The sequence below is a fragment of the Barbatula barbatula genome (assembly GCF_947034865.1).
Source record: "Barbatula barbatula genome assembly, chromosome: 6".
NCBI classification, from domain to species: domain Eukaryota; kingdom Metazoa; phylum Chordata; class Actinopteri; order Cypriniformes; family Nemacheilidae; genus Barbatula; species Barbatula barbatula.
This window is the reverse complement of record NC_136765.1, coordinates 15,700,793-15,718,613: the sequence shown is the minus strand read 5'-3', so window position 1 is coordinate 15,718,613 and position 17,821 is coordinate 15,700,793. Positions and strand designations below refer to the sequence as shown.

The following is a 17,821-nucleotide window of genomic DNA, read 5'->3' as shown; positions in this document are numbered from 1 at the left end:
TAGCATATGTCATTTGTTTTGTGTTATTAAGGACAAAAGACATCAATAATCATTCTCAAGAGTTTAAGTTTTTTTCTCCAGACGGAGCACTAAGATTAAGATAAGCAATAAGATTACTTGAATGCAACTGATATCAGTGGTCTCTTCTGAATCATTTCTTTCCACACAAAAGCGCTGCTGTATCATCAATGCAAGACTTAACATGGATGACTCCGTCTCTACTCCACTTTTAATAAGCAGACCCTTGACACATACATTATCATATTACAAACTATCACATAGATGGAAAATAAGAACGATTCCAAAGGTTCTTTATAACAAAAGCTGTAAACTATATTTTGAATTAAATGATTATGTTTTATTGCACTCGTTATTATGCTGATGGTCTAGCTAATTCCAGCTTCTGTCATATTTCAGATCTCAATAAAATAGAAATGAGGAGTCATCGCAGAGTGTTTGCATGCGTGTTTATGGCAGAGAATTGTGAGGTTTCATCTGTTTCCTGCTATCAAAGAACGTACCCTGAGATACGGGAACGAGTACTGCGTAGCAGGACGCTATGGGGAAAACTCCTTTTTCTCCGATGACTGAAGCAATTCAAAAGCGCAGTGAAAACTGCACGGTGATTGGTTGGAAAAAAGCAGAGCTTTGAACCAATCGTAGCGGAGCTGCCGGACCAATGGCGATGGCACCCGCCAAAATGGGCGGGGCTTATGGCTATATAAGCGGACACATCGCCGTAGGGTCTTCAGGTTACTTCGACTGAAGCGACGACACAGCAGCTCGTAGCACGGCAAGGAACGCAGTACTCGTTCCCGTATCTCAGGGAACCGAGGTTACATAAGTAACCGAGTACGTTCCCTATCGATACTTCACTCGTACTGCGTAGCAGGACGCTATGGGGAACAAGTATAATCACGCCGTGCTACAGATGGAACGAAAAACATAAATGGTCTCGGAGCCCGGGCTCGGAGACGGAGTAAAGCAGGGAAACCCTGAAAGCGGTAGAGGCCAAGCTAGAAGGTGGCCTAGACCGGTTATCGTCCCAAAGTAATTAAGTGCTGGCGTGGCCATAGCCATGGCTCAGCGACCTAATTCAAGCAGAAAGGACCCGGGCCTGAAGGGCCGGAACGTCCAGGTTATAAAACCTTGTAAAAGTGGACGGCGAAGCCCAGCAGGCCGCCGCACAGATATCTTTTATAGAGACACCGCTATACCATGCCCAGGAAGAGGCAACGCCTCTAGTGGAATGGGCTCTAATTCCCGTGGGGCATTGAAGGCCCAAGGAAGAGTAAGCCAGCGATATAGCCTCAACTATCCACTTCGATAGTCTATGTTTCGAGACCGAGGACCCTTTGGTGCGGTCACCGAAGCACACAAAGAGCTGTTCCGACCGTCTGAATGGGGCGGAGCGCTCAAAGTATATTCTTAACGCTCTGACTGGGCAGAGCAGACTAAGCTCTGGATCCCGCTCTGAGGAGGGGAGAGCAGAGAGCGAAATAACCTGTGCTCTGAACGGAGTAGAGAGCACCTTAGGTACATAGCCATGTCTTGGTTTGAGAACGACTCTGGCGTCGCTAGGCCCAAATTCCAGACAGGATGAGCTCACAGAGAGAGCCTGTAAGTCACTCACACGCTTCACCGATGCTAAAGCGAGAAGCAGAGCGGTCTTGAGCGTCAAAGGACGGAGGTCCGCAGATAGCAGCGGCTCAAAGGGAGGACCCTTTAGAGCCCTCAGGACCGTGGGCAGATCCCAAGAGGGAACTGTAAGAGGGCGAGGGGGGTGTAGCCGCCTGGAGCCCTTCAGGAAACGAACGACAAGATCGTTCTTGCCCACTCCTTGTCCTCCGATGTGGGTATGTGAGGCTGAAATAGCCGCCACATAGACCTTGAGTGTGGAAGGGGCACGGCCGTTATCCAACAACTCTTGTAAAAATGACAGTATCAGTGATACGTCACAGGACACTGGGTCAGCGCCGCGTGTTGTACACCAGGAGGCGAAGACAGACCATTTGAGGGCGTAGAGGCGTCTAGTAGACGGAGCTCTAGCTTGTGATATGGTGTTCAGTACGCTCTCTGGGAGGTCCGTAGGCTCCCGTCGAGAGGCCAAAGGTGCAGAGCCCACAGCTCTGGCTGGGGGTGCCATATCGTGTTCCCTGCCTGAGAGAGGAGGTCCCGCCTCAGGGGAATGGGCCACGGGGCTGCTATTAGCAGCTGGGAGAGATCTGCGACCCAAGGCTGGTTCGTCCACAGAGGGGCTACCAAAAGCACTCGGTGAGCTTGATCCCTGATTCTCCTGATCGTCTGCTGCAAGAGCGCGATCGGGGGAAAAGCATAGAGGAGCCGGTTGGGCCAAGCGTGGGCCAAGGCGTCCTTGCCCTTCGAGAAGTACGTCGGGCAGTGAGTATTGTCTTCTGAGGCGAAAAGGTCGACTTCTGCCTTGCCGAAGAGTTTCCAGATTTGTTGAACCGACATGGGGTGGAGCGTCCATTCGTCTGAAGGAACATTGCTCCGAGATAGCATATCTGCTCCCCGGTTCAGTTTGCCTGGAAGGTGAGTTGCCCTCAGTGAGCGCAGATTGGACTGGGCCCATTCCAAGAGGTGAGAAACTAGGGAAAAAAGGCGTCTTGAGGAGAGGCCTCCCTGGTGATTTATGTAAGATACTACCGTCATGCTGTCTGATCGGACTAAGACGTGACGATCTTTTAGCACCGGTAGGAAGTAGCGGAGAGCCAACCATACTGCCTGCATTTCCAGGTAGTTGATATGGAGGCTTCCTTCCTGGTTCGACCAGAGGCCGAAGGCCGGGTCGCCATCGCACAGAGCCCCCCAACCCGTGTTGGAGGCGTCTGTCGTGACCACTTTCCGACTGGATGTGGAGCCCATGGGCACACCCTGCTCTAGCCAAAGGGGATCTTTCCACGAGGCTAGGGCGGTTACGCAGGCTTGATTCACCACAACACGCAGTCGACCAAGACGCCAAGCGTGTGGAGGAACTCTGGGCTTCAGCCAGTACTGGAGGGGGCGCATCCGGAGGATGCCCAGACTCAGTACCTGAGATGCAGAGGCCATCAGACCTAGCATTTTCTGAAAAACCCTGAGGGGGCGTGAAACCCCGGGTGTGAATGAGGCCGCGAGCCGTCGAATGACCAGAGCTCGGTCTGGAGAAATTCTGGCGGTCATGCGTTTTGAGTCGAAGACTGTTCCCAGGAACAAAATTTTTCGGCTGGGTGACAGTGCGCTCTTGGCAAGATTGATCCTGAGTCCCAGGCACTCCAGGTGGCTGAGGAGGAGGGATCTGTGAGACTTTAGCTCGTCCTCCGACTGGGCTAGAACAAGCCAGTCGTCGAGGTAATTCAGAATGCGGATTCCCTTCTGTCTGAGAGGGGAAAGAGCCGCGTCCATGCACTTCGTGAAAGTGCGGGGAGCTAGAGAAAGTCCGAATGGAAGGACCGTGTATTGATAAGCAATTCCCTCGTAGGCGAATCTCAAGAATCGTCTGTGACGAGGGGCTATCTGAATGTGGAAGTAAGCATCTTCCAGGTCCAGGGAGAAGAACCAGTCCTCTGGGCGTATTTGCGAGAGGATCTGCTTCATCGTGAGCATCCTGAAGCGCCGTTTCATAAGGGCGTGATTCAGATGCCTGAGATCGAGGATGGGGCGGAAGCCGCCGTCCTTCTTTGGTACTGGAAAGTACCGGCTGTAGAAGCCTGACTCGATTTGGTCTGGGGGAACCATTTCTATGGCTCTTTTTCCCAGTAAATTCCTCAACTCCGTGCGCAGAACGTGAGAATTTGAGTCCTGCACTCGGGTGGGGACGACCCCGCGAAAGCGCGGGGGTCGACGAGCAAACTGGAGTGAATATCCTTGGGATATTATTTCCAGAACCCAGTCTGATACCCCGGGGATGGCTCTCCAGGCCTTGGCCCGGGTGGCAAGGGTTTGGGTGTAGAGAGGAGATACGCCGCCTTTTGGGGGCTTGACTCCCAGGAACAATGGAAGAGGAAGTTTGCTCTTTTTTTGACAAAGTTTGTGTTTTATTAAACATTTTGCAGAATGTGGTGTGGGCGTTAGAAAAGGCCCCGCACTTACAACATTGCATTTTAACAAAACATTTTTGCCGGCACCCGGAACTGAACGGGGTGACCTGGCAGACATGAGAGCAGTCTTTGAAGGAGGGCCGGCTGGAGCGGGCCCTGTAGCCTTCCTCTTCCTCGCATAGGGCTCAGGATGGGGCCTGAGGCGCAGGGTCCAGCGTGATCTTTGGCCGGGGACCTTGTCGCTGAGGATGCGGGAAGCGCCGTCCAGATCGGGAGCGCTGACGGTTGTCAGCTCCCGAAGCCTTCTGAGCAGCAGGGGTTCTTACCGGCTGTTGCGTCGAGGCTGGCTTAGGATGGCTCGCCACCGGCCGAGATCCGGGTCTTTTAGGCAGAAAGTGCCTCATGGCTTGCGAAGACTTCTGCGCTGCCGTGAAGCGTTCTGCGAAACCCTCCACCGCCGGTCCGAAGAGGCCGGTCGTGGAAATAGGAGCATCCAGGAAGGGGACCTTATCCGCATCCTTGATCTCCGTGAGCGTCAGCCATAGATGACGCTCAAGCACCACCAAGCTGGCCATGGATCTGCCTATCGCCTGGGCCGTGGCCTTGGTGGCGCGTAGAGCAAGATCCGTCGCGCTCCGTAGCTCTCTGAAGAGCGCAGGGTCAGGGTCGGACTCATCCATGCCTTGGAGGAGCTTGGCCTGATAGACCTGGAGCACAGCCATGGAGTGAAGCGCTGAAGCCGCCTGGCCTGAGGACGAGTATGCGCGTCCAGCGAGGGCCGAGGTGGTCCTGCACGGCTTGGAAGGATGAGACGCTTTAGCCCTCCATCCGATGGCGGCGGGCGGACACAGATGTGCGGCCACAGACTCATCGAGGGGGGGTAGCTTCTCGTATCCTTTTTCCTCTGCGCCGTCCACGGAGGTGAGCGCAGAGGAGGAAGAAGGTCGAAGACGGGCCGAGTAGGGGGCGCGCCATGACTTTGTGAGTTCGCCGTGAACTTCTGGAAAGAACGGTGAGTTACGTTGACGAGGAGCCTGACGGCGCCCCGGCAAAAACCACTCGTCCAAGCGGCTGCGAGAGGGTTCCTCTGGGGGAGACCACTCCAAACCCAGCTCGTTGACAGCCTTCGTGAGGACCCGGAAGAGCTCGGAGTCCGCACTGGGGGCGTGTCCGCCGGGTTCTGGAGACGGCGAGGGGGCGGGGTCATCCAGCGAGCCCGCTAACTCCTCCCCGTCTGAAGCCGCTAACGACATGGCGTCGTCATCCTCCGGTTCGTTTCCACCGAACGAGATCATGTCACAGGCGGCCGCCAGTGGACGCTGATCTGTTCGGGTGAAACAAACCGGGGAAACATCTCTCTGCGCGGAAAGCGAGGCACGGCGTGCCGGCGTGAGCTCGCGTTTCCCCGAGCGCTTAGCTCCTCTACCCCGCTGCTTCTGTCGCACAGAGTCCTGTGCGAGCAGCGGCGGCGGGGATCGAGGGGCGGAGTCACTCTCTGAAAAGAAAGCTATCCGCGAGCGCAGAGAGGAGAGACTCATACTCTCGCAGTGAGAGCATTCCGTCTCTTTTAGCGCGTTCTCTGCGTGGGAGAGACCCAGACATGAAACGCACTCGTCGTGACCGTCGACAGCGTGCAGGAAAACCCCACACGAGCGACAGGGACGACGCGGCATTGTAGCGCAGTGAAAACTGCACGTAAATGCCGCAGGAAATTTGCTCTAAACGCTCTCTGAAAAGAAAGCGTGAAAATTGCTCTTTAGATTCGCCGGATAGCGGCAGGGAAAAGACCGGCTGGATCGCTAAGCCGCTCACACGCGAAGACGCCAACAGAAGCCGCCGGAGCGAAGCCGCTGATGAATCCGCTGGAGCGAAGGCGCTGAGCCGAAGGTCGAATCCGCTGCAGGTGCTCTCTCGACGGCGAAGCAGTCAGTCTCGGGAAGCGAAGACGAGTCGTCGCTGAAGGAGAAGAGATCTGAAGACCCTACGGCGATGTGTCCGCTTATATAGCCATAAGCCCCGCCCATTTTGGCGGGTGCCATCGCCATTGGTCCGGCAGCTCCGCTACGATTGGTTCAAAGCTCTGCTTTTTTCCAACCAATCACCGTGCAGTTTTCACTGCGCTTTTGAATTGCTTCAGTCATCGGAGAAAAAGGAGTTTTCCCCATAGCGTCCTGCTACGCAGTACGAGTGAAGTATCGATAGGGAACCAGAGCTTGAACTATGAGAGAAGTTCAGTTTAATGACTATTGATCACAGAGGTCAAGATATAAACATTTTGGAAAAGGCAAATTTTTGATGCTTGCGAGGTTGCCTTGAAAGTGCAAAGGGAGAATATTCAATCAATCAGTTCGTTTCCTCAGATGGTTTTTATCTCCATGAGCAGGGTCTGCTGGCGTGATACGAGAGTCAGGCTGACAGAAATCACAGGAATATGTGATGTGTTGACAGAAAAACCATAATTAGCCAATATCTTCAAGCCAAATTTCACCCACCCTACATACAGATTGTTGTGGTCTGCTAAAGTCTGCTAAGATTTTGAGTACCATCTAATTCGCTTTGAAGACTTGAAATTCATCTCGAAGATGTTTGGACTTAAATATATAATTCCAGTGATTCCCATTTAATTTTGGTGAATTTGGAATTCTCAAGTAGTATATCTCGAGTATTATTTATGCTGACTTTTGTAACAAAAATTGTATTGATAAAATATGATGACTATTTTGCATAGGGCATATGTACATGTATGTGTTCACATACATTTTTATTAAAAAAATCAAGGTCTCTTGTTTATAGCATTAACGTCATAAATCATGAAATTTGTGTGGCTTTTGGTTTTATACTCTTCACCAGCAGTTTCGAACTAAACAAATTCTGGAACTCCGATTTACTTAATTCTTGAAGAACAAAAGGGTTAAAAACAAGGGTAAAACCAGTTAGCTTCAAATTGCACTTTAGCAGACTAAAAAACAAGCAGACCAGCAGAAAATGCTTAATTTTGTGTAGCCAAGGCAGATGTGCATATCAAACAACTGTAAGGCATAAACTCGCCTCCATCTAAAGTAGTGCAGTTGACCTCAGGGCCGGTTATGTTGTGAGCTCCGTTGGACACAGTCAAAGAGATCTTGTATTCTGTGCTGGGCTGCAGGTCAGAGATTACCAAAGATGTCACACTAGGGTCAAGTGTAAGAGTCTGCCCGTACTGGGCGAAGTTCACTGTGAGGACGTAGACCTCCACACTTCCTTGCAAATCTTGCAGAGCTGGGAACAGAATTATTGAAAACATAGCAAAATTCTTTTATGAATCATATTTTTGGAGACCAGTATAAGTTTAATACAGAGGATTCTTACTGGGAGTAGACCAGCTGACCAGGATTGCTGTATGATTGAGAACTTGAATGGATGTGTTGATGGGGGCCAGGGGTTGCCCAGCCAGCGTGACTCCAGTGGTGACCTCACCTAAAGAGTGGCCAACGTCATTGTGAACCAGCAGCTTGTACTCGTACCATGTGTATCTATAGCACAAGTTGACAAAATTGAGTGATCATTTGGACAACATCCAGACATCTGACATTGATTTTACAGTTATGTATTATATTAATACAACTTATTTTCATAAATAATTGTAAAATTATAATATTATATGTATATTCTGTATATTTAAACAATAATTTGATAAATACATAATTCTTTTATACATAAATGTTATAATAAATACATTTTGTAATTGTATCTACCATCCCACTTGCTTTTAGTGTATGACTGCACAATATTTACAGTTTGTTTGTTTGTATTTAACCTGCTTGACAATTTCGATATTTTGCATTACGTCAAGTTCAAAGTTAATCTTTCACAAGGACTAAAAAAATTTATTGTGACAATCTAAATGACAGAACCTGCGATACATGAGAAACGACTGGGGCTTTTATGTTGGAGTTTTCCAGCGCGCACACAAGGAGTGCCAGAGAAAGATTAGCAGAAAACAATTTAATTCTATGAAATATTTGCTTAAAGTATCTCCGAACGGCATTAAAAAGATGGCATCGCTGCACAAAAACTGTTTTGTACACACAAGCAAAGTTTGCATTAAAGCTAATTTCAGTAATCTCACCTGCTAAGGCCTTTATCTTCATGAAACAATTTGGTTCCTGCGTAAACGTTGTACCACAGATTCAAATCTTCAGGGGGACGGGAGGCCAGGGGCTGCTGGGTTTTCCGTCTCAACAGCTCAAATCTGAGGGCAGCGGAAACAGGCAGATAATCAGAGCGTGCTTCACTCCTGCGATCCTCCTGCCATTTCGCCCGCACCGGCGTTTTGCTGGCTTCCTGCTTTTGTCTGTTTCTCTCTCCCTCAACAGTAATGCTAATTTCGGCTGTAATCAGGAAAGCTCAGCTTAATGTACGCTTTATAAGCCTAGTTAAACAAACAGAGCAGCGACGGGAAAAGTATTCATGAATTTTAATCATCCGCCGTGAACGCAGACCTTTATTTACCACCTAATCAGCTCAAAAACAGACTAAAATATACAGCACCAAAGAAGTTTTATGCTGGGCTTCGCAACGGAGGGAGATGCTTGCCGTTCTTTCCCATGTAATCATATAGCCGGCAGAGTTATTGGATTAGTCTCCATAGGTTTTTAGAAATTATTTTACCAGAAGAAATGCCCACAATTTTGGATTGGAATTTAGGTAAAATAGCTTAAAAGGAAATAGCAATTTTAGCACATTCACACCAAAAAGGGCCACAGAAGTAGGGAGGTGACCGTTAGTTAAGATAGTTTGCATTCATATAGGCTACAATAGAATGCAATTACTTGTACAGCACTTTTGAACTTAGCTTATCCAGTCATAACTTTTAAGCCATAGAAATTGTAACAAAAAAATATTGTAAACTGTCACAGATTATTCAATTTGACCGAAACTAAAAGTAAGATACCCAAGGCATGAACAGATACTGTACCAAATGGTGGGTAAACACCAAAAGCAAATTAAATTATTTGCACAAGAAGATTACATACAAAGTCAACGCAAACATGCCAATAGGGGGCAAATGGGCGATATTTGCCTCATACATGCCTTCCGTGCAAGTGGAGAAGGAAATTCAGGTAAGAGTAAAACCATCAATTGAGAGTGTGGAATGTGCTGCTTCTCTTTGGCGTGAACACACCAAAAAGGCTAAAATGATCTACAAAGCTAAATTGTATGGAAACTATATGTTAAGCAGTTTTGGGTGAAATAATTTAACTCAAATTGATACAAACAACTGTGTGTTAATATGTCTTTTACCTCAAAGATGTATTTTACCTTATGTTGGGTCCATTTGGCCTCAATGGCATTTGCCATGAAACAGCCAGGAAGGATTCACTGACAGCTACCACCGACAGGGAGGAAAGGCCTTGCGGAATCGTGGGAAATGTAGTAACCATCGTTGGATGGCTTTCAGTGCAGCCTCCGACGTGGCCTCCACCAACCGAGCAGGCAAGGATAGTGATGCTGTAGTTGGTGTAGGGCACCAGGCTAGAAATAGTCTGATTGAGCACGGACACATTTGTGTGTGTGATACGTGGTTCGGGCATGCGGATTTCATACCGCTCAATTTCTCCATTGGGTATAAGTGGAGTAGACCATGTAACCTGCATTAAAACATGGGATGGATTTTATATTTGACAACGTCTAATATGCATTAAAACATGGGATGGAATTTACATTTGACAACGTCTAACACAAATTTCTCATGCAGCTATAAACTAAAAATGTTTCTCAAGCGACTCCGAGCATCACAAGGGCCGTCGTCCAGAGCAGCATCACAACGTGCCGTCTCAGGCTTTTATAACGATGAGATTTTGGAATGGGTGCCATGTGATGAAGACACCCTGACTTTGACCCAAGATAGAATATTCCCTTCATTACATTTAAAAGAGGCCTGAGCCCCTGGAGATCATAATGAAATCCTAATGGAATTGCATAGGAAACAATGCTTGTAACGGCAACATGCTCTTTCTGAAAGGGGATGTCAGCATTTGGAAGATGCATTAAACATATTGTGCATGTCTAGGGAGAGGAGATCAAACGGGAGATTGGATAAATGTTGGGTTTAGGATTAGTTTGAAAAGTTAGTATAATGGATATTGAAAGGAGAATTGTTGAAGGCAAGTTCAAAGAACACTTTCAACCTCGCTTCTTCGACAGCTGAAACTAAACCTTAAGCCGATCCGGACATGGTGCATAAATCAGTTAAACGGTATAGTCTTTATGGCACTTAAAGAAAAAATTACATTTATTAATATTGTGGAAATGGTTGCAGACTAGATTGTAACCTGCACCATCTGACAATCTGACACAAAAGCACTTAAATCGCTACACCGCTAATCCAACCAAAACAAGAGTTTTGAGAGATTTTTTTCAACAAAAAGCTTATGAAATTACTAACGAAAGAGTTACAACTAATGAAATCATCAACGCTTGCTAAAGCAGTTTGCCACAAGCACCTTGGGGACTGCAAGCATCTCAACAGAAACTCAACACAGCATATGCTAATAAGAACAGTTGTTTTCTGGCTTTTTGCATGTAGAAGAGTTCTCATCCAGTTACACACATAAATGTAGCAGTTAACAAATTAATGAAATAATAACGGTCCTACAATACACTAAACCAGCGGTTAGGGAAAATGAATAATTCAAGCAAGTTTATGCAAATTCTTCCTTTGTTTGAAGTGCTAAGCATTTCCGTCCGTGTTTCTTGGCACAAGCACACAACAAATAACAAAGAGAGAAAAAGAGAGAGGCGGTGCATGGATGTATTTACTAAGCTGCAAAGCTTGTTTGGTTACATTAACTTCAGTATTCGGTTCCAGGGATCTTTACAATGATGCTTTTTGTTTGCCAGGAGTCATTGAAGTCTCACAGTTTGTCAAAGAAATCTGCAGCAGAGTTTTCAGAGTTTTACCTTTGTTTTTTTGTATATTTCAATCATTATATTTCGAATAAGCTTCTATTTTTACATTGTTTGTTTTCATGTCAATTTTATAATTTTTTGTATTAAATAATGTGCTTTTGTCATTTATTAACTGGTTCTATTTGTATTGCTTTAATTCAATCTTAAATATTACTAACTATTATTATTGTTTTTATTATTATTTAATAATAAGTCTTATTTGATCATAATGAACAGAAATGTTTTCATAGTTTTAGTGTTCATCAATGATTATAACCTTAACTGTGACTCAATAAAGTCTTGGATTCTTTCTACTGTATATCTTATCAACGTGAAATAAAAAGGGATCTGGTAATCTTTAACATGCTTTAAAGAACAAAAGAGTACTCTGGGCCAGCTCATGAGGAGTTCCCCCGATTCCTCTGACTGACATAATTGGCTGTTACTAAGGAACTGTCTATGTAATGACCTGGAAACATCAAGAGTATCAATAGTTGAAACCATTAGTGTGTCATTGAAATAATGATCAAACCTGTGAAAGGAAATTTGACAGATTCATACTAACAATCACAGCAAGACTTCATTTGCACATCATTGGTGAATAGGCGGCATAAGGCGTACAGCTGGAAGATGGGAGGGTGGGGATGGTGTTGAGGGTCGGTCACTTAATACACATAAACACTTCATGCTACAAATATATTTCTCAATGTTGATTTGTACCTGTACTGACTCTGGTCCTAACACCGACACATGGGGCGGTTGTAGTCCTGCGGGTCGTGAGGGCCTAGTGGTAACGTTTTTCCACTCACTACTGTTGGATCCTCCCAGCCTTGTGTTTGCCACTATTCTGTACTGATAAGTGGTCCAGGGGCTGAGGGTAGCTGAGGTATCCAGGTAAGTAAGAGTCTTGTTGGGCAGCTGAGTGGCCACAGTGTGGATCTCCTGTACACCAGTGAGCCTCCTCTCTACAGTGTAGCCTTCCAACTCTCCGTTGGAACGAAGCGGTGGTGCCCAGTTTATGAGTACAGAGGTGGGGGTGTCGGAGAAAAGCTGTGGAGCTGGGACATCTTCTGGAGGGGCCGGGGGAGTGTGAATGGAGTGGGACTCAGCGGATAAAGAGCAGCCAGCCGCTGTGCATGCTTCTACCTGTACAGTGTACTGCTGATAGGGTGCTAGTTGAGAAAGAGTGTGATCGGAGGTGTTTCCTGGAATGTTGGCACTGAGCTGGTAGTTTTGGTAGATGTTGTAATGGGTGATTATGCCGTTGGGTTGAGATGGAGGAGACCAAGAGACGGAGGCACTTCTGGGCTGGATGTCAGAAAGAATGGGTGGGTCAACAGGACCAGGCCCTGAAGAAAAAGAAAAAATATCTCTAAGTGATTTTTCTAATTGGCTTTTGTATTTAACAGCATGTGCCTATATATATATATATACACTGTATATATAAAATACATGTAAAGACTTTTAAAGTGACCATGTTTGTATTTGGCCTCAAATTATTTGAACCAAGAGATGGATGATGAGTCTGGTTGATGTCTGTGTGCTGTCAGAGAAAAGCTGCAGCTCTCTAGATCAGTGTTGGACTGACAGCACAAGGACACGAGTTGATTTGAGCGGTCTGATATTCGGGATTAAAATTTAGAGCAGGCGATGTGCAAATCAGCTCATTTGCCAAAGAGGATGGAGTTGGTCGCTGCGAATGGCAAGCAAATATGAGACTATATTTATGGATTTATTAAACAGAGGTTATATGCCCAAGAGAAAGAGTAAAGCGTGAATGTGGTGAATTTGAAGAAATTACCTTAGTTTCCTGTCGGGGATTGAATGGTTTTTTGAACCTTTTGCGATGATTCTTTAAGAAAACGTGCAGTGAGTCTGTTGCTATTCGAACGCAATTTTTATACGCATCTGATTGACGGATAAACCAAGCTCTTTGATGATAATGTTTTGGATATATTTTAGCAAAAGGTTTGCTTCAATTCATCATTAGGTAAACTTAACACATCCACGTATGAATTACAGTCACACAGAGTGTCTTGCTTTAAAATTTACATTTTTTTTAAATTGTTTTAAAACGACATTGTGTTTAAAGCGACATGGTAACATTGTGTTGAACTTGCTTTTATTATCCTAAACGCAAATTGTTCCAAACAAACATAACTATGTAACAAACGTTTGTGTTACCTTTACATACAAAAATTACAATTACGCAAAACAGCAGCATACTGTATCTAGGGCAGACTGGTATTAAGAATACTATGCTATTTGTTTTTAAAATGCACCCAAATGCTTTTCGTTTGCAAGTCTTACTCATCTTGTTTTCTAAGCAGAAATGTAAAAAAGCGCACTCCATGCACTGTTGCATTGCATGTGCACGAACCATCGGCGCAACGGGAGAATTTAATCAGACGCACGTACATGAAAACAATGTTAAATTCGTTGACTGAGTTGTCGTGGCGAAACAATCTTCTATTCTTTTGTTATATTTCAATTCATTCTTGTGTTCATTTAAAAAAGAAAAAAGGCCGGCTCATCAGACCCATCACTGCCGGCCAGGTGTGAGGCTCTGTGGGGTCGCACATGTCGCAAAGCCCTGTTTTACAGAATATTAACATATTTTGAGGTAAAAATGTGGTCAAATTACAGTAACAGACAGCAAATTTAAAAGTTGGGTGTAAAATTTAAAACATGTCATTTTTCTCTTCATGTGATTTTATGTTTTGTTCTGGTGCCCCAGATATAAGAATATTACCTTTAGTATGTTTATTTGTACAGTGATTAAAAAAATGTATTGTCAACGTTTAAACAAGACAGTGACAGTGTTATTTATGAACCACTGACTGAAAAATAGCAATGGCTCTGATCACTTTTGTATTTCATTTATTTATGCATTTATTATATTTATATGTTTTTTTCTGCCAAAATCCTGATATTTTTGTTCAGGTGATGCAAATCTAGTTTGACATCATGTTCATGTATCTATGCTCATTTTTTATAAGCATGACAATAAAACACAAACTGTTTGCTAATTTTCAAATGCCCAATATATGCATTCCGGTATACATAAGTGTACCATTATTCAAAGAGAACTTTCAAAAGTGACACAAAGAATAGCTCATACCTGTACATACGGTATAAAGAAAGCAGTTAGAAGAGGAATATATGAAACGCGGTAATTAAAGTGAAGTTGTTTTGTTGCGTTTAAGCGTCTGCCGTGAAGGGTTGTCTGATTGATATTTGGGTACTATGAAAGCTCATTTGAAGGTAATGTTTTCCACCTCCATTTACATCCCACGGTAGCACGGTAATGGCGTGCCGGCAAGGGCGTGTGGATCAAGGTGACTGGCTCTCTCTCTTCCGTGCTGGGCTACTGATGTCTCCCCACAGATGGCCCACTTTCCATCTCCCATCACCATCACATCCCCACTGACTGGCTATGTATAGAGGAGACATAACAGGCTACAGTACATGTACATGTCTCAGCTCAGTGGCCCGTATTAAGAAAATCAAATTTAAACAGACGGGACGGAGAGGAAAAAGCATGAAAACACTTAATTTAAAGTTTGAGTGCCGTATTTTGTGCAAGCTGTATTTTATTTACCAACCAAAAAACTATCAGGTCCAGGAAGCAGAGTTGGAGCGACACTGTATCTTCGCTGCATGAGATCCCGGTAGTCAAATACATCATCCATAACCTACTATATAACCGGATTTGCACAATTCTGAGTCAAAACAACAGGGAGTGTATAAAAAACTATACAGTACACCCAATTTGTTTGGTAAAATTTTTTATGGGTTTCAAAAAACCTCATGTTCTTAAAAATGCAAAACAAGCAAAGTGTATTATTTACATAAATAAATACAAAAAGCTAATATTGCATAAATAGACCAACTTTATTGGGATAACTAAGATTATTAAATGATGTTAAGAAATAAACTTCCCCGATCTAAACTTAAGTCACCAACAAGGACAATTCAGCCCTTCTCACTTTACAGGAAAACTCATGTCCAGCAATTCTTATCCGACCCCCGCTTGTGATTCCGCCCCATCCATTCATCCACTTGCCGTTATTTTGGGGGAAATTTTTTACCATGACTGCGAAGTGCCCCCGCCGATCCGGCTGCCTATCCCTCCTGATAAATAAACAATGCACAGACCTGACCTTTGGGTTAACAGGTTTTTATGCTCGCTCTACTCAGCACTCAAACTGATTCAATTACCACAAAGGTTCGGGAGCGTCCATGAATACAGAAAAAGCTTGCGGACGGCGTGACGAAACGCCACATAGGTGCTCCGCTGGCAAATCCAATGCGGCTCTCAGGAGAAATTCCTTAATTGTAAATAATTTTACCACATGAGACAATCAAGTCACCTTGAACGGGAACCACCCCTCCTTACTTCATACCCGATCGGCTTTCCTCCGCTCAGCCGCTCACCCTTTCGGTCTGCAGAGGCAAAGTGTTATTTAAGCTTTACTGGTCTGCGTTAAATTCCGCAATTTGAAGGGCTGTTAAGTTTTTCAATTGAAATTTCATTTAAGATGCAGGTGCTTTTGATTTTATTGATGCTTTACTGCTCTCAGGGTACAAGCAAGAACACAGTGCAATAACAGCAGTCGGCCTCAATCAGGCGTCGGCAACAGCTGTAATCTCAGGACATTTGGAATACTTAGAGAGGCCTTTCCTAGGCCACTATAAATCGCTACAGCAGAAGGGAAAACAAGAGCGCGGGCCGCCGAGCCTTAAATCACATTTATAAGGATTTGGTTAGCATAATAATAACACAATCAAGTGACAAGGCAGGGGGGGTGTGAAGGAAAGAGAGGATTATTTTTAGCATTGTAGAGGTCCTTGTGACAACACGATAGCTTTGAAGGTTAGCGCCGCTGATGTCAACCAGGACGGATGTCGACGTGCTAGTTTCAAGCATTTGTCTGGTATGATGATGCATTGAAATCAATGTCAAACGTTAAACAACGGATTGAAAGGAAAGGAGAAGAAAGGTTTGAAAGATTTCTTGGGGTTTCGGATGAGGGATAGGCTTGTGATTTGAAAGAACATGTTGGTTCCTCATAATTTCAAGGTGAACCGCACACCTGTTTTACCCATATCACAAGATTTGACTGACAGCACATGGTATGAAGTAAATAATAATAAAAAAAATGGGGCAAATACGCACAGTGACATTTACAAAATAAAACTAATCAATATGAATACGATCTAAAACGCAACAAAAATACTATACAAAGGTGGCAATAAGCCAGCATTAAAGGATCAATAAATCAGACACGGGCGCATTCTCACTGAAATAAAGAGTTGAACTGTATAAGACTCTGATACAATTAATTTATTAGAAACATAGTAAAAAAGAAACTATAGGACCCCGGCAATTGGCCCTCCAAGCCCTTTTTGTGCATGTGTCATTACAAGCTCACAGGCTCATAGACTTTGGTGCTCCCAGACAGGGAAGACAGAGGTAAGAGCCCTTCTACATGCTAAAGTTTATGTTCACAGAACCGCCTGTCAAGTCTAAGGGGTAAAAATTCATGGATGGAATTACATTAAAAAGATGGTTATAAAATCTTAATGGAATGATAAAAAAGGAGAGGAATGGGGGCCTTTTGAATACTTAAAATGCTCATACATCTTCACTAAAGAGATTTCTAGTAGGGTTCTGAGATTCTCATGCAAAAGGAAAGCCTTCAAAGATCTATTTCCAGTGTACTTTTTGATATATACCTCAGAAAATGTTTCTAAAATATAAAAGAAACTGAAAGCTTTTTAGAAATAAGTTAAGCATTTTAATCTTATTTTAAAAAAGATTCTTGAAAAGCATAGTTAACCTCAAACAAACGTACCTAATAAACAAACCATGACTTTTATCTTTGAATCATGAAATAAGGTTAGAAAGAATGACTGTTACTGGAAGACTGGAAGTCCATATTCACTTTCATTATGCTCAAAAAAAGACTATAAAATAAAAAAAATATTTCCTTACATTCCACAAAAGAAAGTCATAAAGTTTTAAAATCACATGTGTGCGTGTAAATGATATAATTGTATCCCATTAAATATTCATAAAATGAATATATTTATATATTAAAGGAGTACACTTCAAAAATTGCTCCCATTCACTTTTCCTAGAAATAAAAATTATTATCAATAGGGGCAAATTGTTAAGTGAACTACTCCTTTAAAGGAATAGCTGTCATTTACTCACCCTGTTGTTAGTTTAAACCTGTGTGATTTAGTTTTTTTTCTGCAAAACACATCTTGAAAAATGATGGTAACTAAAACCCGTCCCCATTGACTTCTATTGTATTGACGCAAAACCAATGCAAGGAAATGGGGACCACTGGTTTTCAATTATCAACATTGTTTAAAATATCTTCTCATGTGTTTTTCAGAAGAAAGAAAACCACACAGGTTAAAAATAACAACAGAAGATAGAGAGCCATAAAGGTTTGAAATGACAAGAGGGCGTGTAAATAATGACATCATTTTAATTTTGAAGGTGAACTATCCCTTTAAAAGACATATATTTATAGCGGCTCGTGCACACAGCTTATAGCGTGTGCTTTGAACGTCTCACACAAAGGTGGAGAAAAGTCTCCAGAGGGGATTTCTAAATTAGAGATGAAGATGTGTAGGCATACTGAGACCCTATCAAAAAGAAAAAGAGCTAAAGAAAATATGACATACGCTTTTCTCCTATTTCACCTTGCCCATCCTTTCCTCTTCTTTTATCATGTGCCCGGCCACATTATTTTGAAGAATCTCCTCAATTCTTTTCCACTGTTAATTTAGTGCGGCTTTGCCGGTACTATTTCACGTTGATGGGGCGGCTGATG

At 44.1% G+C, this 17,821-nt stretch overlaps 1 protein-coding gene across 1 annotated transcript in view; it reads right to left on the bottom strand.

Annotated features, from left to right (window-relative positions):
• Window positions 1-17,821, bottom strand: part of ush2a (Usher syndrome 2A (autosomal recessive, mild)) — a gene marked incomplete at its 5' end in the record, with an annotated part of 183,421 nt that overhangs the window by 69,961 nt on the left and 95,639 nt on the right. Inside the window, 5 exons of the mRNA XM_079458478.1 lie at window positions 7,089-7,298; window positions 7,389-7,552; window positions 8,149-8,271; window positions 9,342-9,670; window positions 11,691-12,319. Coding sequence (XP_079314604.1) covers window positions 7,089-7,298; window positions 7,389-7,552; window positions 8,149-8,271; window positions 9,342-9,670; window positions 11,691-12,319 — 1,455 coding nt within the window. The remainder of the gene's footprint in view (window positions 1-7,088; window positions 7,299-7,388; window positions 7,553-8,148; window positions 8,272-9,341; window positions 9,671-11,690; window positions 12,320-17,821) is intronic.